At 35.6% G+C, this 24,571-nt stretch overlaps 1 protein-coding gene across 1 annotated transcript in view; it reads left to right on the forward strand.

Annotated features, from left to right (window-relative positions):
- LOC100761061 (sperm-associated antigen 16 protein) overlaps window positions 1-24,571 on the forward strand; it is an 816,909-nt gene that overhangs the window by 472,439 nt on the left and 319,899 nt on the right. Inside the window, exon 15 of the mRNA XM_035441020.1 lies at window positions 17,451-17,577. Coding sequence (XP_035296911.1) covers window positions 17,451-17,577 — 127 coding nt within the window. The remainder of the gene's footprint in view (window positions 1-17,450; window positions 17,578-24,571) is intronic.

Genomic DNA, 24,571 nt, shown 5'->3' on the forward strand with positions numbered 1-24,571 from the left:
TGTTTCATAGATGTAGCAGTAAGAATCGTTTCATTGTGTCCCTCCTTTGGCAGTTTACATAGTGTTTTCCAGACCAGGGAAGCTTGTCTGAAGAAAAGAGTCTTCCAAGATTAGATCTCACCAATAACAAACACACTGAAAAGGAGATCATGGACACATTCTCCTTTACTATAGTGTCAAAGACAATGAAAAACTTTGGAATAAACCTAACCAAGAAATTGAAAGACCTTTGCAATCTTAACTTCTATAATGAAATCTTTAAACCTCTGAAGAAAGAGATATATAAAAAATGCTAGAAAATGGAAAGACATCCCACACTAATAGATTGGTAGAATAAATATTGCAAAAAGGATCATTGTACCAAAAGGAATTTACAGATTTAATGCAATCCCAATCAAAGTACTCACAGAAATTAATTCTATCTCTTCATAGAAATGTAAAAACAAATCTTAAGATTCATGTAGAACCAGAAAATACTCTGGATAGCCAAAACAATTCTGAGCAAAAAGAAGAAGAAGAATACTGGAGAGATTTCTATCATATACTTAAGATATATTTTAGAGCTATAGTAGTAAAAGCAACATGTTACTGGCACAAAAACATATCTGTAGACAAATGGAATAAAATAGAAGACTCAAACATGAATACTCAAAATTATAGCCCCCTATTATTTGACAAAGAGACAAAAACAAAAAAACTGGACTGGAAAAAATACATCATCTTTTCCCAGTGCTGGGATGTGACATTCAAAAGAATCAAACTAGACACATTTATATCACCCTGAACCAAAATTATATCCAGGCAGATCAGAGGTCTCATTTTGAAAGCAGAAACGGCAAGATTTAGATATAGGCAAAATCTTTCTGACATGACTTTATTTGCCAAGGATGTACGTCCAAAAATCATGATGTAGGACCCCATAAACTAAAATGCTTCTGTGCAGCTAAGGAAATAACTTGGTGAAGAAGACACTCGCAAAATGAGGGAGCATCTTTACCACCTGTGCATTTGACAGAGGAAAAAAAAATGTCCCAATTAAAAACTGGGCTAGGGAATCTAAACTCCTCTTCAATGGGGGAAATAAAAATAACTAAGACATGCCTTAAAAGAGGTTTGTGGTAGTTTGAACAAGAATGGCTCCTGTAGATTCATGTTTGAATACCTGGTCCCTGTTGGGGGAACTTTTCTGGAAGAATTAGGAGGTGTAACTTTGTTAAAGGAGGTATGTAGGTATGAAGGAGGGAACAGACTTTGAGGTTTCATGACTCAGGCTGTTCCCACTGTGCTCCCTCTCTATTCCTCCGTGTTGATCAAGATGTGAGCTCTTAGATGTTCCTGCAGCCATACCTATCTCCACCACCATGGACTCTAACCCTCTGAAGTTGTAAGCCCAATTAACACTTGCTTTTATTAGCTGGCTTGGTTGTGGGGTTTTGTTACAGCAATGAAAGTATAACTAAGACAGTGTGTTTCATCCTTAACAATTAGGGAAATGCAAATTAAGGCAACCTTGAGATTTCATCTTACTCCAATCAAAATGACTAAAACTCAACAACAACAACAAAAATGACAAAAATTCTGGAAGTGTTGTGGAGAAAGAAGAGCCCTATTGGTGGGAATGCAAATTGATGTAGCCACTCTGAAAATCAGTACGGAATATCCTCAAAAACCTAAAATTAACCATCCCATATGACCTAGCTATACCACTCCTTGGTATATAACCCAAGGATTGGACATCCTGCTTCACCTGCTCAGCCATATTCAGTGCTGTTCTATTCTAACTGTGAGGAAATAGAAACAACCTAAATGTCTTTAAACTGATGAGTGGATAGTGAAATGTAGTACATATACATGATGGAATAGTATTCAGCTGCACAAAAAATAAAAGAAACAAATTTGCAGGTAAATGGGTGGACCTAGAAAAGATTATATTGAGTGGGAAAATCCAGATCTATAAAGACAAACAGTATATGTTTATGAAGCAGAAAGAAACTATAGCATTTTTCATTAAGTCTGATAGACCACAGCAGCAGAAACAGGAGAAATGCAGTCAAGAAGATTGTTATATACTTGCCAATACTGACAGTCCCCTGGAAGGCTTCCACGGGTTTCTTGTATTTGTTTTCCTTGACAGTGGTTCATCCTCATTTGAGCATTTAAGCAAGCTCAGTATTGCTGGCATTTTACAACTACACATTGTAAGTCAGAACCCTCAGACTAATAGCATCAAGGGTGGCTACAAAAGACTTATCAATTAGTACCTTAGAGGTGTTTTTATTCTAAGAATAGGGGTTGAACCAAAGACAGAACCTTAGAAGCAAATTAATCGAAAACACTGGCCATTTCTGTGGTTCCTGTAATTATGGTCTTTTAATTGATCTGGTAGTTTGTACTCTCCATTCCCATTTCTTCTTCTCTACTCCCCATCTGTCTTATTTTTTAAGCACTGGGGATTGGGCCTGGGACCTTTGTGTGCTGTATTTGTGCTATGTCCTCAGCCCTCATACTTTCACTTTCTTTTATTTTAATTGTTATACGTAAATATCAACCATTTTCACAATTGCTAAGAAATTGAAACAACCTAAATATCTTTCAACTAAGGAGTAGATAATGAAAACATTGTACATATACATGATGGAATACTATGCTGTAAAGAAAATGATCGGTAAGTTTAAGACAGATGACTTAATATCTTAAGTTGAAATATAACATAGAAGATATTGGGTTTGAAAATTGAAAAATAATGATCTTTCATTTGAAATTATGACAATTAGTAGGCTGAATGTTTTTGCTTGGCTATCTGTATTCTATTATGCATTCAGTGGATGCTGCAGTCTTTACTAAGTGCGCTTGAAGCAGAACAGGCATAGGCAAGAAAATGGAATGCAGTAGGTAAATCAACAGTCAGACTTCACTGGTTCTATGAAGAAAGAAGTAAGGAATATGAGAGTAATGGGTGCTCTGGATCTGTTCAGGCTGTCACCTGCTTTGAGTGGAGGCCCCGAGCCTGAGAAGTAACTTTTCTCTAGAAATCCAGTCTTTGGATTACCTCCTAATCATTGTGTCAGCCACACCTCTTCCCAGCATACAGTTCTTCTGTGACTAGAGATATTGCCTTTCATCACTGACTTGCTCTTCCTGATACACACATTCAAACTCAACTCTCTTTCAAAGAACTGCTATAAAAGGATAGGGCATTCCTTGTTTCTATCTACTGATGTACTTTTTTGTTAGCATGGAATATCAAAATACTTGGTTAAAAGGAGTTTAAATGGATATTTAAAATGTATTTTAAAATTAGAATATTTAAAGTTATATTTTTTCTCAACTTACATATATTAAAGAACAAGGCAATAAGTGGCTATGTGATGGATTAAACATTTGAATCTTTTTTTTAACTGAAGCTGGGTTTTTGTTTGTTTGTCTTTAAATTGACCTATGACCTATGTCTGTGAACAGTAAAAGTCAACAGCAGATGATCACTGCTCTAAACCTCCACTTGTTCTTCCTCATGTCCAGACACATGATGGCGTTCATAGTTCCACATCACAAGGCTGGTGCTCAAGCACAAGTAGCCATTTTATAAAGTCTACGAATATTGAGAAACTCAGACCATCTCAATCAACCCAGCAATGTGACATTTTAATTCTGACTCTTCTTATCCTTTATAATAGTTATTTAATGCCAGTATAAACCACAGATGTCAAGTCCATACACATCTAAATGCTGCATGCAGATGGTAACTAGCAACAAGCCCTGAAAGTAAAAAAGTATTTGCATGCTATCAAAATGTAATAATTTGATATTTCATCACTAATAATGGGGTGACTTGTAGTTATCCTCTTATGAATTTTAATGGGCTGGATTTATTTTTCTAAGGCAAAGCAAAATTAATAAAATAAGGAAGGAAAAAAATACCTTAAAATTCACACGTGACAAGTTTTATCAGATGATTTTTTTAAAAAAAACTTTATGTATTATAAATTTAAAAAAGGAAATAAATTGTAGAAGAGCACAGTGTATTAAGTTTCCCCAGAGAAATAAAAACAATAGAAAGTATATGAATATAAAGAAATAGAAGTGTCACGCTGTTTAGCCCATCTAATCACAAAGGCTCAGAAGTTGTGCAGTCTCCTGTGGGCAAGCCAGAGACCTAGGAAAGCTTGTAGTGTCCTTCTAATATAAACCCCTGTTGTTTTTATCTAAATCTCAATCCCTGGATTTTGCCAATAAAGACTGGGGAGATAGATGCTGGAGTGAAAACCTGCTAGCTCAGAGAAATGGAGAAATCACCTGGCTGACCTTCATCTGCTGATATCCCAGAAAGAGATCTCTCTCTTCAACCTTCTCAAACAAAACTCCTCAAACTGCATGTTCCTCCCTTCCACTTCGTATGTCTCTCTCTATCTTCCTAACTCCCTCTTACTCTCCATGGCTTTTTCCTGCCAGCTGGTTGCTTGCTCTGCCTCTTAACCTATAGATGAATTTATTGAATTCTGTTTACAATATTCAGGCAGAACGCTGTTAGATTAAAGGTGTGTGCTTGGTCTGAGCCACACATTTAGAAACAGAGTTTTTCAGAAAATCTTGGGACTCACAGTGTGATCAAATATCCTGCAACAAACCACAGCACTGAGAACATGGGAATCATTGCTAGAATTCCTGATCTAGAATCAATGGTTCAAGATTCAGAATTCTGATGTGTGATGGACATCCTCAGCTACAGCAGAATCTCATGTTACTTAATTTTTTAATTCTGTTCTGGCCCTAGAAGGAATTGGTGTGTCCCACCCAGTTTTTCAAAGAAGCATCTTGCTTACTTTGGCTACTGATTTGAATGCTAATTTGCTATAGATTCAACTTCGTGACATAATGTTTACCAAACATTTGTGTAGCAAGCTTTCTCATCAGACTTTCTTGGACTACCAGACCGCACATAATCACATGGAGACTTCTGATTAATTATGAAAGATTAGCCTTTAGCTTAGAATTGCTTCCAACTAGTTCTTATAACTCTAATTAACCTGCTTCTATTAATCTACATTATGCCAAGGGATTTTACCTTTCCTTTTTATAACATGTCCAACTTGCTCTAAGTCTGCTGGTGTCTCTCACCTTTCTTCTTCTTCCTCCTCTCTCTCCCTAGAAATCTCACCTATCCTCTCCTGCCTAGTTAATAACCATTATCTTTAATAAGCCAATTGAAGCAATACATATTCACACAGTATACAAATATCCCATGACATATTTGAGCATCACCAGTTAAGCTACAAGATGGAAGTAATCAGTTTAATGATACTGGACTGTGCTTTTTAACTCTACCATCAGAAATTAAGTTTTAATTTGACGAATCTGCTGATCCTACTATCAAATACCCCTGATTTGATATATCTCAGTGTGCCAATGGGAAGTCAGTGTGCCCAGAATTAGGAAGGTAGTGTGATGGGGGGGGGGGTGGATTCCTTCTGTGTATATGCTTGTCTTATTGGTTGATAAATAAAGCACTGTTGGCCAATAGGGAAGCAACATAGGTGGGCTGGGAGTCGAGGAGGATTCTGGGAAATGTAGTAAAGAGGAGAGTCTCTGTGTGTTCCCGGGAAGAGGACGCATGCCACTGGTGTCCTCGATAAGATAAGTCTTTATAAAATATATAGATTAATAGTTATGGTTGATACTTAAGACAGAGCTAGCAAATAAGAAATCGTAGTCATTGGCCAGCAGCATTGTAAATAATATAAGACTCTGTGTATTATTTTGGGGCCCTAAAGAGTGGCGGAACTCAGGCAGCTGGCAGAAAATGTTATCACTACAGTAATGTGCCTTTGCCTTTTGTGATCCCATACACATATGTATCTCTATCAGGCTAATGACCACTTATCTAAATTTAAAAATGTTTCTAATTGTTACATATATATTTATTACACATAGAAGAGAATGGCTTAACATAAACTAATTCCTAGATAATGTTTCTTTACCTATAAATGCTGAATGATTTCTCTAGGAAGAATTGTTTTGTCTGCACAGTATAACTTCATCAGTTACTCATGATTTAAGGCCCTAAATTGTGATTTATTGATAGTGGCTTTAAGTACATGGTCTTAAACCAACTGTTTGGGATAAAGTTCTGTCCCCAACACTCACTATGTCAACTGTTATGCTCAATTATTTTTTAAATTAAAGATATAAGTGCAGCAAATTTATGCAACTGAAAGTAAAAGCACTAAATTTGTAATTAGAAATCATTACTTCTAGAATAAATGGGGGTTAGGATCCTATTAGCTGATTTATTAACCAATTATCTCATATGTTGGTTTTGTACATATATATTTAAATGTGCTGTATTTAATAACTATCACTGAATCATTGATGTGAATCTCACACAACAGCATTATAACCCACATGTGGATGAAATTTACCTAACTTGTGTGACACCACAGACTTTTCAGACTTGGAAAAGACTAGACATCATCCCATTACCACTCTGTGGTCATTATAAATAGTGAAATAACCAATGAAAAAGCACAAATATGTGGAAGAAACTTGACACAAAATAAACTAAGAAAGAGTCAAGCAGAGAGAGATTTGCCTAGTTTGACTACAGATAGAAACAAATTTTCACTACTGTGTCCATGTCCATGTGTTCAAATAACCACAGAAGTACCACAGGTATTGATTTGAGAGTCAATTCCCTGTCAAAGATAAGTGCAGCTAGACACTCATTAATGTAACAATCAGTAGTGTACTGTTGTTAGAAGGAATAGGATTTTGCAGGAACTGAACTCTACTGTGTTTTACACAGACATTTTCAAGAAAGTACTAGGACAAAGGATAATGGACAAACAGAGACTCTGTAGAATCAGACAGTGAAAACTCCCAAAAGCTCGCTTGAGTAAACAGTTCATTCCTCCAGTTAAAACAGAAGGTGTCTGTCATTTCTACTGATTACTTTTTTAAAAGAGTCTTTAAAAGATACAAATAGTATATTTCTGAGTGCCCTGTGATATTTCAATATGTGTATACATTTTACAATGTTTAAAGTAGATAAGCATATAGATTTCCTCAAATGTGTATCATTTCATTTCTTTTTGGCAAAGACATTGAAAATCCTTTCTACCAGTTTTTTTTTTTTGAAATGTTGAATCAGTTATATTGATCCATTGTCACCTTGCTATGTGATATGAAACTACAACTTATTACTCCTATCTCAGTAAGGTTAGCTGATGATTATGATTTAAAGGGTGACCTTTTGATACATATCAGAGTTGTAGAAATATATACATCCATTCACACACATATATGTACATCCATACACACACACACACTGGAAATACTGAGAATGTAAGCCCCTTTAGTAAATTCTTAGGAAGGGTGGTCAGGTGCTTACAAGTTTGGACTTTCTCAGCTGTGACCTTTCCCTGGCTGACAATAGGAAAGGCCATCTAGGAAAGCTTTCAGCTCTTCCAAACTAGGTTAATTTTTAAGTCTTTTTGTGATGGCAAAAACAGTGCATGGAACCTTATTCCTGATAACAGTTTCCTATGCCAAAGATGAAACTAGTTTTGAATATTGCTCATATGACTTTGACTAGAGTTTGGTCAAATAGAAAATCTTTGCTACACAAATAAATTTTAGCAAGTAGTGAAAGTTGCAAATATGAATTCACAAATAACAAGGGCTGATTTAACTTGGCATTCTTCTATGTAAACTTTTTAGAACAGTAAGGAAGAAATGTCATCATAAACTATAGTGTAAAGAAGAGAAACGTGTCATACATTTACTTGCTTTGGCCTTTATACTATTTTGCTTTGAACTGCCATTTTTGATTTTTAAATTTTCTATCTTCTGGGTTTTGTGCTTCAGTTTTTTTTCTTACTGTTATCTGTGTGTGCTACTCTGATATCTTTATCCCCACTTTGTCTCTACCTTCATATAAAAATCTGAAGACCCTCACATGTCTTATATAAAATGGCATTGCATTGGCATATGTAATGGAAAATCTTGATTGTCAACTTGGCTGGATTAAAATCATCTAGGACAGTGGTTCTCAAGCTGTTGGTTGCAACCCCTTTGGGGGTCAAATGACCATTTCACAGGTGTGGAGATGTTTCCAGTATGATTCATAACATTGGCAAAATTAAAGTTAAGAAGTAGCAATGAAAACAATTTTATAGTTGGTCATCACCACACTATGAGGTTACAAAGGTTGAGAACCAGTGATCTAGGAGTTTAACAATTTCTCTAGGGGTGTCTATGAGGGTGAGTGCAGACAATTTACTGAGGGAAACACTTTACTCTGAATGTAAGTAGCAGTATCCTGTGAGCTAGGGCCCCAGATCAAATAAAAGGGGAAAAGGGGAAAGCACACTAGCTTAGTCTTTACCTCTTTATCCATCACTCTGCTTCCTAGCTGTCCTGAAGTGAACAGCCTTCTTGAATACATGCTTCTTTACCCATGATATCCAACGCTGTCATCTCAGGTGCTCGGCAATACAATGAGCTTTTATTATACAGTGAAATCTTAAGGCAAAACTAAACTTTTCACTTTTAATGTTACAATGCCAGGTACTTTGTTCCAGTAAATAAAAGTATAATGTAGCAAGTAATCTACACCTGTTCCTCCCTTTTGAAATAGTTTGAATTGTCTCTGGATAACCTGTTATATAATACAAAGTAAATGCTGTATCAATACTTGTTAGATTTTGTTGGTCATATAATAAGAAACAAATTATTACCCAATATATATGCAATTGTTTTCCCACACTTTCTGATTGTTTAAACCCTGTATAAACAACCCAGAGATCTCACTGGAGTTGATCTTGTCAGGAATCTGCCTTCAGCATGAATGCAAGTTTATGGCCAAAGGAAAAAAATGTTAAATTTATATGATTACTGTTCAGAGATTTGATCAAGAACTTGCCTGAATGATGCTCTAAGAGCATTTGATTCTCATTCTTGCACCCACCCCCATAATTTGTAAAGAAGTTTTCTATAGAGTTGTGGTAGACTCTGTAGTAGATTTTGTTTAGAGGTCAACAATTTTGTTATATTGTCAATTGAATTCCATATTTGCAAATAGAGAATTTTTCCCTATGATTACATATTTTACATAGATGTTGATCTAAAGCAAAGGAAATAAATGGTCTTAATTTGGAAGTAAAAATATAGCGATCATTTTAATTTATTCCACTAAGGTACAGAATCCTAGAAGGTTTTTTAAATGGCTTAGATATATAATTTTATAAATATTAACAAAGGTGTGGGAAATCCTCCACATTTCTTGGATGTTATGAATCACAGTGTGGGGATTGTTCACTATTTCTCTTTTGTTCATTATATATATATATATATATATATATGTATATATATATATATATATATATATCACAAAGTTTGGTAGGAAGAGTTAATGTATTCCTGGGTGATTTGGGGAAAATAGAGAAGACATTTCTGTCTCAAATCCATCCTCAGAGGTGGGTTATGTTAGATGTGTAGAGAGCATTTGTGGGACACAGTGATTTACAATGAAAGAGTGGTGAGAAACTCGAGTGTGGTCTTAGTTTTCCTCTTCAGGGCTCTGCTTCTTTTACTTTGATTTCAAAATGAAAGTTGATGGAAGCTGGGACTCCCTGAGTCCAGAGGCTGAATTTTATTTTCTTTATAGATTAAAGGAAAGCACAGTGTTTTTGCAAGTCAATTGATATGAGAAGAGGGATAGATATTCCAGATGCTTTCCTTGAGAGATGGATAGAGAGAAGGTTAGAGAAATGATTAGAGAAGATAGAGCTAGTAGGTTTTCCCCTTCTATATTAATATTGAAGGTCAAAGTAAATCAAAAAGGAAGACAAGCCATCATTCTGACAAGGCACAATTTGCATGACTTTCTTATTTCTTACAGACTCTCAACATTGGGTGAGTATGGTAAGCATGTCTTTTCACCTATCCATTGTAGCATTTCCTTTAGGAATCCTCCACCCTATGGCCCACATTACACTTCAAAAGAAGGATAGATTCAAAATCCTTTCTTCATATCCTCTTAAAAGTATCTCTATGGCTAGCCTTCTGTGAATGTTCTGTAATCCATTGACCATAATTTTTTATCTGTATGCACATACAAGCCTGATATTTTTAAAGGTACCATTTTAAATTAAATATCAATGATATTAAGATGCATAAAGCAAAGCCCCTCATATAAGACATTTATATGCTAGAATGCTGTCTTCTTAGATTTGACTTATATGTGGAAAAATACATTATAAAGGAAGATTATTTGAGTTGAAATATTAGATAAATTCATTTATTTGTATTTGCAATAAATTCAAAGTTGAAAAAGTAATAATTATTCAGTTACCAAAATAATAAAAATCAAAGACATAGGAAATGGAATGGAAATAAAGGGAAATAAATGATAAAACATGAGAGGTAAGATAAGAAATAGTTGTTGTGTGCCACCAAGATGGCTCAGTTGGTAAAGATACATGCTGCCAAGCCTAGGCCTTAGAGGAAGGCAAGAAACAACTCCACAAGTTCTGACCTCCATACACAAACTGTGGCAAAATAAATAAATGTGAATAAGTAAGAATGATTTTTTTTTAAAAAAAAGAAATAGCTATTGCTTGAAAACTAACTACAAGACAATAATAAAACAGCAGAGAGAGAAAAAGAAAACTGCACCAGGCTATAGTGTTGTTTCTATAGAAATGTGCAAATCATTTCCATTTTTCCTATGTGTAGGCCATTTTTACATTCTGAAGCAATTTTGAATGGGTCCTCCTTCTCTGGCATCTAATTAATCCTTCGAAAATCTGCTTCTTCAGCTGACTGCACTGGATGCCCTCTACCCAATTCAGCCAGTGACGTCTCCAGATACCTTCTCCTCTTGAGCTGTTCTTACTTTCCTCAAGCTGTGTGAAGATCTACCTTTTCCACTTTTGGGGAGAAAGCATATGAGCTATATCACTGAAGAGTTTTCTCTACCACATCCCTGCTAATTATTGAATTGAGTTTTAATGATAAATAACAAAGTCTGAATATGAGGTATGAATGTATACAATATTTGACAATTAGGGTGTTTAAAAGGTCAGGACACAATTTACTAAATTACACACTCTTCCTGTGCATGCACTTATTAAATAGTACTGTAGTCAATACCTTTACATTTGCCTAAAACAGTCCTAAAGTTTGTAAATAGAGAGATAGTTGATGCCATGGTAAATATGTCAGAATACATACATATATATGTACATATGCACATTGTGTGCTTGGCAACATATTATTGACAAATACATTTGAATAGACATTTCTATGTTAATTCAAAAACCAGTTTTTGAAATATGTAACATTTAAATTTTTATGCATGAACACAAAGTATTTTAATCATATTCACAGACCTCCCTCCCACCCACCACCAGTTTCATGTTCCCTGCTTTGGTTTTGCTTGTATATAACCCACGGAGTCCAGTTAGTGCTGCCAATATAAGAATGGGCATGGGGCTAGCCACAGGAATGTGGATATCTGCCTGAACTACATCCTTAAGGAAGACTGATTCTTCCTCCTTCAGTAGCCACCAGTTGTCAGCAGCTCCTTTGCTGTGTGTGAAGACTTATTAATTCCCCCATCCCTCTTTGCTGGAGTGTTGACTGGTTGATCTTGTTCAGACCTTGTAAAGGCAAACACAGTTGCTGTGAGTTTATTAGTACAGCACTTCTAGTACGGTCAGAAGACACCATTTTGCCCCAGTCTTCAGCAATTTCTGGTTCTTGCAATCATTCCTACCCTCTTCCACAATTCCACAATGTTCTTTGATCCTTGTTGGAGGGTGTGTGTGTGTGTGTGTGTGTGTGTGTGTGTGTGTGTGTGTGTGTGTGTGTGTGTTTACAATTTATATCCTCAGATGTAAACCTATTTGCTAAATGAACATAGCATTAAACTGCCCTCTAATTTGTATCTTATACTCATATATTAGTGCAATTTGCAGTACTCATCAGAAACTCAACATCTGGTCAAAGTAAAGAGAATAGGTATCTGTAGACTGCTCATCCACAAATAGAGGAAGTTTTAATTTAAATAAAGACAAATTCTATATACAAAGCTTTTGATGTTACAGTATAATTCTTATTGGTTGAATTGCTTTTTTATTGAATTACTAGGAAAAACGCTGTATTTTATGTCTGTATCTTTTTTTGCTATATTTCCAGTAGTTATCAAAATCAGGAAATGGCATTTTATGCTTGCTTGTGTATTGATCATCTCAGATGCTTTTGTTCTTTTCATACACTAAAGTTTCTGCCTGGTGCCATTTTCATTCAGTATGAATAACTTCAATTCAGCATGTCTTGTAGGAAAGCTTTCCTAGCAATCAATTTTTTCAGCTTTCATTGATCTGAAATTTTGTTTCGTCCTCATAAATAAAGGTATTTTTAGCAGAATCTCTAGATCCAGCACTTTCGAAAACATAATTCTGCCTGTTTTTTTTTTTTTTTTTTTCTGGTGAGAAGTCAGCTTCCACTGGGAACCTTGTTCTTTTCAATGCTCTGTTTCTTTTATCTATGACAACTTTGGGATTTGCTGTTGTTGTTGTTGTTTTCGTGCCTTGCTTTGGTATTTTGACTATGATATGCTTTGGTACATTGCTACTGGGTTTTTTAAAAGATTGGATCAGAACTATGATATTTTTCTTTAAATTGGAAACAATCTTATCCATTGTTTCTCAAAATGTTTCTTACTTCTCTACACTTCTCTGGATACTCAAGTACATGTGTGTTAAATATTCTCATATTTTCCAACTGATGATTGAAGCTCTCTGTATTTTTATTCTTTTCTGAAATGCCTAAACAGATATTTTGTTTACACAGTGATATTTTTATTTTACATACTTACCTCACTATTTATGAGTCTCCACATTTTTCATTTTTATTGATTTTAGGAGATTATCTCTACAACCACTCTAACTACATATTCTTTTACATAATTGATTATTCTTGTAAAATATTTTTTAAATCTTTGATGTCAATAATTAATTCATTGTCTCTTTCACTAGTTTGTTTTTCTTGATTTTGATATTTATTTTTCTATATCTTCATATGCATAGCAATTTTTACATACACTGGATGTTCTTCATGAACTCAAATCTGTACATAGATAATTGTCATATATTAGTCAGGGTTCTTTCTGGTTAGTATGCTTTTATGTTTAGTTTTATTATTTGCAAAAAAATCTACTGTAACTTTGAGATCAATTCATGAACCCAATATCTACTCCTATGGTAGAGCTTTTCCGTAACCCCAAGTAGAAGTATTGGGTATTTAGTAAGGTCATTCCACTTCAATTAAAATTAACTTTAAACCTTTCTGGAAGTCCTCCATCCTTAGTGTCAGTGTTCTGTTGTTGATGACAGAGCAGGGGTTCCTTCTAGACCTTGTTGCAATCATAGTCTGAGGAAATCCCTTCTAGACCCTTGCCAACAACTCATGATGGATTGTTCTTACTAACTACTGCCAAATCTCAACCTAGTTCCTTTAATATAGAATTCCTACACTGCAGATTCCAGGAAACTCTGTAACCTAGAGAGTAGTCTCAACATCCCATCATCACAAGATTTAATTGTATGAAGATTTGTTTTCATATTTCTTTTTTTCCAACGTGATATTTTTACTGATTATTTGGGAATTTCACTTAATGTACCCTGATTACACTCACTTCCCAGGCCTCCCAGGTCCATCTCCAAGCCTTGTTACCTCCCCTGCATCCTTCCCCAAAGAAGAAAAATAAACCAGTTTATGTTGCCCATATACTCACTGGAGTATGGTCAAATCCCAAGTGGCCAGAGCTCCCCACCCCCAGGAAAACTTGAGTGCTTCCACCTGCACCCTTGCCGAAAGCCATCAGTTATGGAGAGCTACACTTCAGCATCCTTATGACGTGTGTGTGTGTGTGTGTGTGTGTGTGTGTGTGTGTGTGTGTGTGTGTATGTGTGTGTGTGTGTGTGTGTGTGTTATGTTGAAGATTATTATGATAATTATTTCTTTTATTTTTGAGATTATAATACAATTATATTATATATTAGTATAATATAATTGCATCACTTCCCCTCCTCTCCTCTCTCCAAACCCTCCCACATACCCCTTCCTGCCCTCTTTCTAATTCATGGCCTCTTTTTTCTTTAACTGTCATTATATGTATATATGTACATACATACATACATACATACATACATACATACATACATACATATTCCTAAATACACAAATATACCTGCTTACTCTATATAATGTTTCTTGTATGTATGATTTCAGGGATGACCCATTTTTTGTGCTCTTCTCTAAAGAAGACTGTTTCTCCCACTCTCAGCATCCCTAACTTGTCTATGGTTTAGTGGTAGTTGTGAGGCCTCCTGGGCTTTTCACTGTCCACTTAGGCATGGGTATTGCTGTCATCCTTGTTTAGATTATGTTTTGGTAGTAATGAATTAATTTTAAAAGGTGATGTCTGAGTCCGGGAAAATGTCTCAGCAGGTAAAGGCACTTCCCACACAAAATTATTGACCTGAGTTCTATCCTCAGAACAGATGGAAGGAAAGAATTGAATTCACAGGTATTATGATTGCTATACATGGATCATAGTAAACATGACACACACACACACACACACACACACACACACACACACACACGCACACACGCACACATACATACACATACACTTATAAAAATTTTTAAACTGAAAGTAAATAAAAATACTAATATGTCTTATATTGAAAAGGTGTTTATATTTGTTTTATCTTAGATTAAACTGTAATTTACATTTTACATTTGCTCTTTTCTGTTGTAATATAATTGTCACTAATAAACAATCTGTTTTTCTTCTGTTTTCTCTAACTGCCTCTCTATCTTTTCCTAGAAATTTATCTAGGAAAATTGCTCTAATATTTGAAGATTTTTAAGAAATGCAATTAGAATATAAAATTTCAAAGAAAAATTTGCACCCATCATTTCATATCATTAAAAATATCTGTTAAATTTCTAAAAACTTCGTTTAAGAAAAAGAAAATGAAGCCAGGCAGTAGTGTCACACACCTTTGATTCCAGCACTCGGGAGCTGAAGGCAGGTGGATCTCTGTGAGTTCCAGGCCTTCCTGGTCTACAAAGTGAGTTCCAGGACAGCCATGGTGGTTACTCAGAGAAACCCTGTGTCAAAAGAAAGCATGAGAGAAAAAGAGAAAGGGGGAGAGAAAGAAAACTATTAATTTTAAAATGAAAGAAATCCAATACTGTAAGGTTGAAGCATACCATTAAATATTCAAATCCCTTGCTATATCTCACAGGGGATTTAGTGCACTTTTCTTCCAGAGCAAGTATTAGTAGTAAGTGTTTTAGGCTCATGGGACATGTGGTCTCTGCTGTAACTCTGAAAACCTGTTACCTGAAGTGGAAAGCAATATTCATGAGAGTTACCCTGTTTCTAAAATGTAAGAAATGAATTCATAGGCTGTGGCTATTGACACCAGTGCATGTCATACAACAACTTTAATCTTCAAAATATTGTTAGCTAAGAGGCTAAGGATATAACTCATTGGAACAGTACTTCATATGTATTCTGGAGGCCCTAGGTTCAATTCCCAGAACCACAAAACAAACAGAAAAACTTCAAAGGATATTATTAGCCAATCTTGTAACTTTTTAAGTTTTAAGGTAAAATAATATTGAATAATCTTAATTTGTTTAATAATTCTAATTCTTTATTAATGATATGTTACTATATTACTTATCTTACTATTCAAAGGGGGAGTAACTTGAATATTAAAATTTGAACAAACCTTAATTAACAATTTGTGATATCTTAAAAAATGTCAAAATTTACAAAGTGAGGAGAAAACTTTTCCAAACCTGTCTCCTATTTCCTATTTGCCCACTCAGTCAACGACTCTTACAGTAGAAATGTGTTGAACATCTGAGTGCATTCAGTTAAGTCATTTCCTTTGTCTAAGAAGCACCAGAGTCCAGCACCCAGAGTCAACCCCTTATCCTGCTGGTTCTTGTCCAGGTCAGGGCTGGCATCTAGCCTGCTGCCCCTGGGGCAGGTTTTCCCACCACATCATATGATCACAGGAGGCACAGCAAAACCAGAGAGGAGAATGCACAACCAGGGGTCCATGATGCTTTTGTTAGTGGTGTGTTCATGCTGACTTCTCTTTTCCCAGCACTTTTCTTTACTGATTCCACTTTCTCCAGTTTCACAATGGGTTCATAAATGACTATTTTTAAATGACTTGTTGTTACATGCGAAATGATTCTGCACAGTGTGTGCCCTATTTTAAAGGACAGTCCACCCATAAAGTGCCAAAGGGTGAAGACACAGTGGCCTCTCCTCCCCACTCATTTCCTGTAGTTCAGATCAATGGTTCTCAAACTTGAGCGTGCATCCGAATTCCCCGGAGTGCTTGCTAAAACAGATTGCCGGGCCCTACTCCAAAGCTTCTGATTCAGTAGGTTTGAGATGAGGCTGAGAATTTGCATTTTGGATCCAGTCCCAAGTGATGCTGATACTGCTAGTCTGAATGAAACACTCTGAAAAACACTTGTTTAGATTCTCATCCCCAAAGGCAAATTATAATTACCAGAGGAGGCATTAACATGCCTATGCCTGGATCCATCATGGATCAATTGGAAGGGACTATTTGGGGCTTGAAACTATAGACAAGTAATTCCAAAAGTGTGGCCAGTTATTGTAATGTAGAAAAAAAATGCTGAGAAACCATGTAGGAAAATGATGACCTAAAAAAGTTGACTTGATCTTAGGGATTGTTGGAGGATTTTCTTTTCATAACACATTCATTTATTAGTTGGAGACAACTTTCATGTAGTTATTTTAAAGCATAAATGAAAGTAAAGATTTTTCCAGTGGATGAAAGTGCTTTTGATAAGGCTGATGACCCCAGTGAGATTGTAGAACCCACAATGGTGGAAGGAGGCAGTGGACTCCCAAAAGCTGTCCTCTGACCTCCACATGTGGATAAAGAAACATTTTTAAAAGTAGGGTAAAGATAACATGACAAATGGTTCCATTTGAAGGTAATTTAAATATATTTGATCTACTAATTATTTTAAGTGTTTACATGGTTATAACATGTTTCTTTGAAATTGTTCTTTGATGATTTGTGACAGTCTTACTCTGTAACCCAGACCATCCTGGAAATCATGGTCACACCTTGCCTCCAAAGTCTTATAGGCATGTGCCACTATACCCAAGATATTGTTAATGTAATTGTGTGTGTGTGTGTGTGTGTGTGTGTGTGTGTGTGCACGCACCCATGCACATGTGTATATGCATGTTTCTGCTATTTTTTAAATGATGCTGCATTCAGTTCTTGGGATTGTTTTTATTAACATTGCATAGGAAACAACAACATTTAGACATAAAGTCCTAAATCCTTGTTCTGAATCCCTCTCCACAGTGAACGGTGCAGATATACACTATATGGACACACAGACTCTGTGAACAGCATTGAGTTTTTCCCTTTCGCCAACACTCTTCTCACCGCTTCTGCAGACAAGACATTGTCTGTGTGGGATGCACGAACAGTAAGCAAATCACCTGCCCTTTCCCCAAGTTAATTAGTGTAAGCATTGGTAGATACCCTTTAAGTGATTTGTACAACATTGAAAGTGTTGAAAGGAATGCAGGATTGATGTACATTGTTAGGTGTGTGTATGCGTGTGTGTGTGTGTGTGTGTGTGTGTGTGTGTGTGTGTGTGTGCATGTGCGTTTGTGTGCACACATGCACAGGCACATGTCTGTGGTGCTGGGGGTACTATGCTATGTCGTGTGCATGCAACTCAGAGGACAGCTTTTCAGAGTTTGTTCCCTCCTTAAACATTGTGGGTCAGGAATGAAACTCTGGTCCTCAGGCTTGGCTTACACACAGATCATCTATCTTTCTGCTCCCCAAGCAGAAGGAACCTGCAATAAAGAAAAGAAGAGATAATGCATAATTAATTTAAACACAGATTTACAAACTTGGAAGACTATTAGATTGTGTTTTCATTTTCACTTTAGAAATATCTGATGAAAATTATGAGGAGAATCAGGGCTCTAATTGATTGGAAGATGAAATATTCCTAGTTTCTGGTACATCAGTAAATAAGGAAAAACTTTATTATTAACATTAGATAATTCAAATTGTGAAATAAATGAGAATGATAAATGAAATATTGATGTCAAATTATGCATATGAAATGACAACTCTGATCAAACAGTGCTTTTACCCTAGTTCTATTGACTTTGTTTCCAATTTTTAAAAGAAAAGAAACATAACAACCCCTCCTAGGAATAACTCAAAATTTAAAGCTCAAAGTATATATGCTATTCTGAAGTTATTTGTCATATTTTGTCTATATACCAGAATCATTGCTTGTTTTTTCAAATTATTCATGTAATACTTAATGTAAATTGATGTTTATAGTTGGATTTTATGAGGTGTTGAAAGAGTGACCAGAGTTGTCACTTCTTTCCTCACTGTGATAGTAAGAACTGTGTGATGAACTGTGACAGAGGTCAGATTGTTTGATTTGTAAGATTGCTTCATCCCTGGTATTACTCTTCCTCTTAGTGCTTAAAATATATAAATGTCTTAATAAACCATAAATTATCTGAGTGTATCTAAGGTCTGGACCTGAAAGAAGATGAATAACTTCTTTTTCTTATTGGAAAAGTAGTAGCAGTTCACTTTGTCACCTCAATGTGATCAATTACTCTTGAGGCACCTCTAAAATATTTTTGATGAAATAGAAAAATGCCCAGTGGATTATATTCCCATAAATTAGTTTTAAGATTCCTTTTCCCACAGTGAAACATATACTAGTCTTAAATCATTAACTCAACATAGCAACTGATTATTACAGGTAATAAATGTGGAGACCTCCAAGTCAGTCTCCAAGTCAACTAGACAGATCCACTCTAAGTGTGTGGGGGATGAGGAGTGTGATATAAATCTTTATAATTACCAGATAGCTATGTAAAAGAGTACAGAGTTTGGGAAACTCATTAAATTAATGTGGTGTGGGGTTGAATGTCTTTTCCTCAGTGTTGTAAAACAGTAAAACTATTTTATTAAAATTGAAAGCTAAGATTGTTTTTCTGTCAGAAAATGATATATTTTATAGTAAATTTAGTGAAAAATTATGATGCCTTCCTAAAAAAAAAAATCAGAATGAAAAATCCCCATCCATGAGTAGTTTCAAGGACTGTTTAAAACAAATGCAACAGTGAGGTTATTTAGTCATTCCCTAGCCTAATGAAAATATTAAGGCTACTGGTACTTTTTAAGGCAGGGAATGTGTCTACTGGACCGTAAATTATGAGTGACAAAAGACAAGATGAATTTCTGGGCTGTGTCAGAGCAGGGCTGGCAATGGTCAGTGTGGCTGGCATTTCTTTACTCAGCCAGTCCACATCCTGGGTGGCATCTGGTGGCCTTAAATGTGGCACTTGTCTAGAGATATCCTGGTCCTGACTTAACTTTAAGATCCAGGAATCAAGCTCTCTGAGAGCCTATGAAGAGGAGAAACTAAGAAGCACAAAAGAGCAACCTATTGTGTCCAGTCTGTGTGACACCCACCTTTCTCATAGTTCAGCATCACTCTCCCAGGAGTGGTGGGTTAGATAAGAACTGTGTGCTCTGAGAGGAGCATCAGAGCACTCAGAGCTCAGAATGCAGAGGTCTAGGAAAACACAGCTGGCACCTCTTCTCTCTGGGTTGTATTTCTCATTCATTTTCTTTTGCTTCTTTTTTTTTCAACAGATTTTTTTCTCTCATTTTACTATTTCCTGATTATGGTTTCCCCTCCCTCTACTTCTCCCAATTTCTCCCTACCTCCCCTCCATTCAGATCCACTCCCCTGTCTGTCTCTCATTAGAAAACAGACTCCAAAGAAATAATAATAAAATATAATAATATAACACAAACACTAACACAGAAAAATTGAACAAAACATCAGAAGGAAAAGTAGCCGAAGAGAAGGCACAAAAAAAACAGAGAGCCTGTTGTTCATAATTTAGGAATCCCATAAAAACACTAAAATGAAATTAGGTTACAAAAAAAGAAAGAAAACCATTCTTTATACACAGAGGACGTGTAGGGTTCAAAGAGAGAAGAAAAAGCATATGTTGATAAAATGGTAAGGAAAAAAAGGGATCAGGAAAAAGCTCTGACTGAACATTATGAGACAAGGAACCTCCAAAGATGCCACTGAGTTCGTTTTCTGCAGGTCATCTTTGGCTGGACATGCAGCTATGGAATGTGGAGTTGGTGAAAATCTTTTCCCATTCTGTAGGCTGTCATTTTGTCCTATTGACAGTGTTCTTTGCCTAACATAAGCTTTTCAGTTTCAGGAGGTCCCTTTATTAAGTTTTGATTCTAGATCATATGCTACCATTTTTCTGTTAGGAATTTGTCTCCTGTGCCAATGTGTTCAAGTCTGTTCCACACTTTCTTTTCTATCAGGTTCAGTATATCTTGTTTTATGCTGAGGTTTTGAACCACTTAGACTTGAGTTTTATTCAGAGTGATAGAAAAGTATCTATTTGTATTCTTCTATGTGAAGACATCCAGTTAGAACAACACCATTTGTTAAAGATGTTTTCATTGTCCTATTGTATTCCAATTTGTATTTCATTGATCTTCATTTGTCTTATTGTTCTAGTTAAGACTTCAAGTATCATATAATAGGTATGGATAGAGTTTACAACCTTGTCTTGTTCCTTCTTTTAGGACAAATGCTTTGAGTTTGTTCTCATTTAGGTTAATGTTGGTTGTGGGCTTGCTATAAATGACTATATATGAGGAATACCCGTTGTATTCCTAGTATTTCCAGGGATTTTATCATGAAGGCATTTTAGATTTTCTCAGAGGTCTATTCTGCATCTAATGAGATGATACTGTGGATTTCCTCTTTTAGTTTGTTTTTGTTGTTGATTACATTTACTGATTTGGAAACATCCCTGCATCTCTGGAATGGAGCCTACTTGATCATGGTGGGTGATCTTTTTCTTGTGTTTTTGTATTTGGTTTACAAGTATTTTAATGAGAATTTTGCATCTATATTCATAAGGCAAATTGTCCTGGAATTGTCTTCTTTGTTGGGTCTTACGTGGTTTTCATATGAAGCCAACTGTGACCTCATAAAACGAATTGGGCAATGTTCCTTCTATTTTTATTCTGTGGGATAATTTGAGGAGTATTGGCATCAATAGTTCTTTGAAGTCTGGTAGAATTTTGTGCTAAAATCATCTGGCCCTGGACATTTTTTTTTGGTGGGATACTTTTAATTACTGCTCCTATTTCACTAGAGTTTATATGTCTATATAAATTGCTTATCCGATCTTGATTTAACTTTGCTAAGTGGTACCTATCAAGAAAATTACCTATTTCTTTTAGATTGTTCAATTTGATGAGTGCAGTTTTCTAAAGCTTGTCCTTACAACTCTCTGGATTTCCTTCATATCTGTTTTTATACCCCTCTTCATTCTAATTTGGGTATTCTCTCTCCACTATTCAGTTAATTTGGATAAGGGGTTATCAATTACTAATTTTCTCCAAGCACTAACTCTTTGTTTCATTGATCCTTTGTGTTGTATTGTTTTTTTTTCTTAATTTCCATCCTTAGTTTGATTATTTCTTGCCATATACTCTTTTTTGGAGTGATTTCTTCTTTTTTTGTTCTAGAGTGTTCAGGTGTGCTGCTAACCTACTAGTATGAGATGTCTCCAATATTTTTTGTATCTTCATTTAGTGCTAAGAGCTCACCTCTTACAACTACCTTCATTGTGTCTTGTAAGTTCAGGTCCATTTTCACTGAATTCTAGAGAGTCTTCAATTTCTCGATTTCTGTCTTGACCCATTTTGCATTCAGTGGAGAGATGTTTATTTTCCAGGAGTTTGTAGGATTTCTGTTGTTTCTGATGGGTTATTTCATTTTTTTAAACCTGTTGAGACTTGCTTTGTGACCTACTATACGGTTAATTTTGGAGAAAGTTCTGTGAGATGCTGAGAAGATGGTATATTCTTTTGTGTTTGGGTGAATTATTCTTTAACTATCAGTGAGGTCCCTTTGGTTTATAATGTCAATTAGCTTCAGTAATTTTCTGTTTAGTTTTGGCTGGATGACCAGTCTGTTCATGAGAGTCAGGTATTAAAATCTCCCAGTATCAATGTGTGAGTGTCAATGTGTGATTTAAGGTTCAGTAATGTTTCTTTTACAAGCATGGCTGTTGTTGCATTTGGGGCATAGATGTTGAGAAACGAAACATTATCTTGGGGAACTTTTCTTTGATGAGGCTTGTTCTTCCTTATATCTTTTGGTTAATTGTAGTTTAAAGTCTATTGTTTTAGATATTAAAGTAGCTACATCAGCTTGCTTGTTAGGTCCATTTGTTTGGAATATCCTTTTCCATCCTTTTATCCTGATGTGATGTCTACCTTTGTTGTGAAGATGTATTTCTTGGATGCAACAGACTTACGGATCCTGTTTTCACATCCATTCTGTTAGTCTGTGTCTCTTTATTAAGAAACTGGGGCCATTGGTGTTGAAAAATATCAATGAGCTGTATTTGTTAATTATTATTATTTTGTGCTGTTTTGGTTGAGAGAGAGAGAGTGTGTGTGTGTGTGTGTGTGTGTGTGTGTGTGTGTGTGTGTGTGTGTGTGTATGTGTGTGTTTACCCTCATTTGATATGCTGGTTCTCGGGTATGGCTTACCTCTTTGGGTTGCAGTTTTTCTTAGTGCTGGATTTATAGACAGATATTGCTTAAATTTGGTTTTGTTGTGAAATGTCTTATTTTCTCCATCTATTCTCACTGAAAGTTTTGTTGGATATAGTAATCTGGAATGGCCTCTGTGTTCTGTGGAACACCTGTCCAGGCACTTCTGGGATTTAGAGTCTCCACTGAGAAGTCAGGTGTTATTATAATAGGTCTGCCTTTATATGTTACTTGATCTTTATCTCTTTGAAGCTTCTAATACTTTGTTCTTGTTCTGTGGGCTTAGTGTATTGATTATCATGTGCCAAGGGGCCTTTCTATCTGGTCCAGTCTATTTTGTCTTATATATGCTTCTTGTACCTTTATAGGCACTTTCTTAGCTTAGGGAAATTATTCCACTATTACTGGTATTCTTATATTTGGTCCTGTAATATTCATAGTGTTCCAGATTTCTGATTAAGATCTTTTTTATTTAACATTTTCTGTGACAGAGGTATCCATTTCTTATATGATATATTCAATGCCTGAGATTCTCTTTTCCATATCTTGTATTCTGGTGGTGAAGCTTGCCTCTGAAGATATTTTTTAAGTTCCCAAAAATTCATTTCCAGATTTCTCCCAGTTTGAGTTTTCTTCCTTGATTCTATTTTCACTTTCAGACCTTAAACTGTTTATTCATTTCCTTCCCCTGTTTATTTGTGTTTCATAGATTTTTATGAGTTTTTTTTTTCATTTTCTCTTTAAGGATCTGTATTATAAAGGCTATTTAAAAGATTATGTTTTGTGTTTCACCTATGTTTCAATACTGAAGACTTACTCTGTTAGGGTTGCTTTGCTGTAATGGAGACCTATTGTTGTGGCTGTTATTGATTGTGTGTATATGTTGACATTCAGACATCTGTGTTTGGGAATATCGTAATTCTAGGTGCTGATGCCATGTCTTGTCTTTACTGTTTGGGGCTTTGTTCCTTAGCTTTTATTGCCTTCACTAGTGTTTAGGAGAGTGTGGTGGCTATGTGTTGCCTAATAAGAAATTCTTCTTGGATCCTGTATTTGTCATTTACTAATTAACTAATCTTCTGTATATGTAAACACACATACATAAATACATACACACACTCTCTAAAATAAACGGGTTATATAAGTGGCAGCGATGGGGGATGTACTGTGTATGTTTATCTTATTGATTGTTAAATAAAATACTGTTTGGCCAAGGAAACGGCAAGTTAGGCGGGACTAGGAGTCAAAGAGGATTCTGGGAAATGTAGTAGAGAAGTGCTGATCCAGGCAGGAAGTGACATAGCAAGGAGACTCATATTTAAGCGAAGGAGAAACAGGAAGGGCCCTCTTTTCCCCTCTGCTCCTGCTCCAGCGGCAAGATGTGATCCACTGACAAGGAGGGACGTCAATAAGGCGTCCGATAAGATAAGTCTTATAAAATATATAGATTTATGATAGTTAAGATTGAGCTAACAGATGAGAAGTCCTAGTCATTGGCCAAGCAGCTTTGAACCTAATACAAGACTCTGTGTATTTATTTGGGCCTAACTAGGGGAGGCGGCTAGCATAAAGCACACACGTGGCAGTGGGGCTCAGGCAGCATTTGGTGGAAAGATTTATGGTAACATGGCAGTATTAATATAGCCTCTGGTTTTGGTTGGTTCTAACAAAGACACTAATAATTCTAAAGTGGCACTTATTTTTAAAAGATGTTTTAATATGCTTATATTTTCTAAATTTTAGGATTAAATGATTAATGGATATAATCAATAAAGTTTAGATTTGTCAGCTACAAGGATTGCAAATGATTCTTTACA

The sequence above is a fragment of the Cricetulus griseus genome, chromosome 2 (genome assembly GCF_003668045.3).
Source record: "Cricetulus griseus strain 17A/GY chromosome 2, alternate assembly CriGri-PICRH-1.0, whole genome shotgun sequence".
Classification (NCBI taxonomy): domain Eukaryota; kingdom Metazoa; phylum Chordata; class Mammalia; order Rodentia; family Cricetidae; genus Cricetulus; species Cricetulus griseus.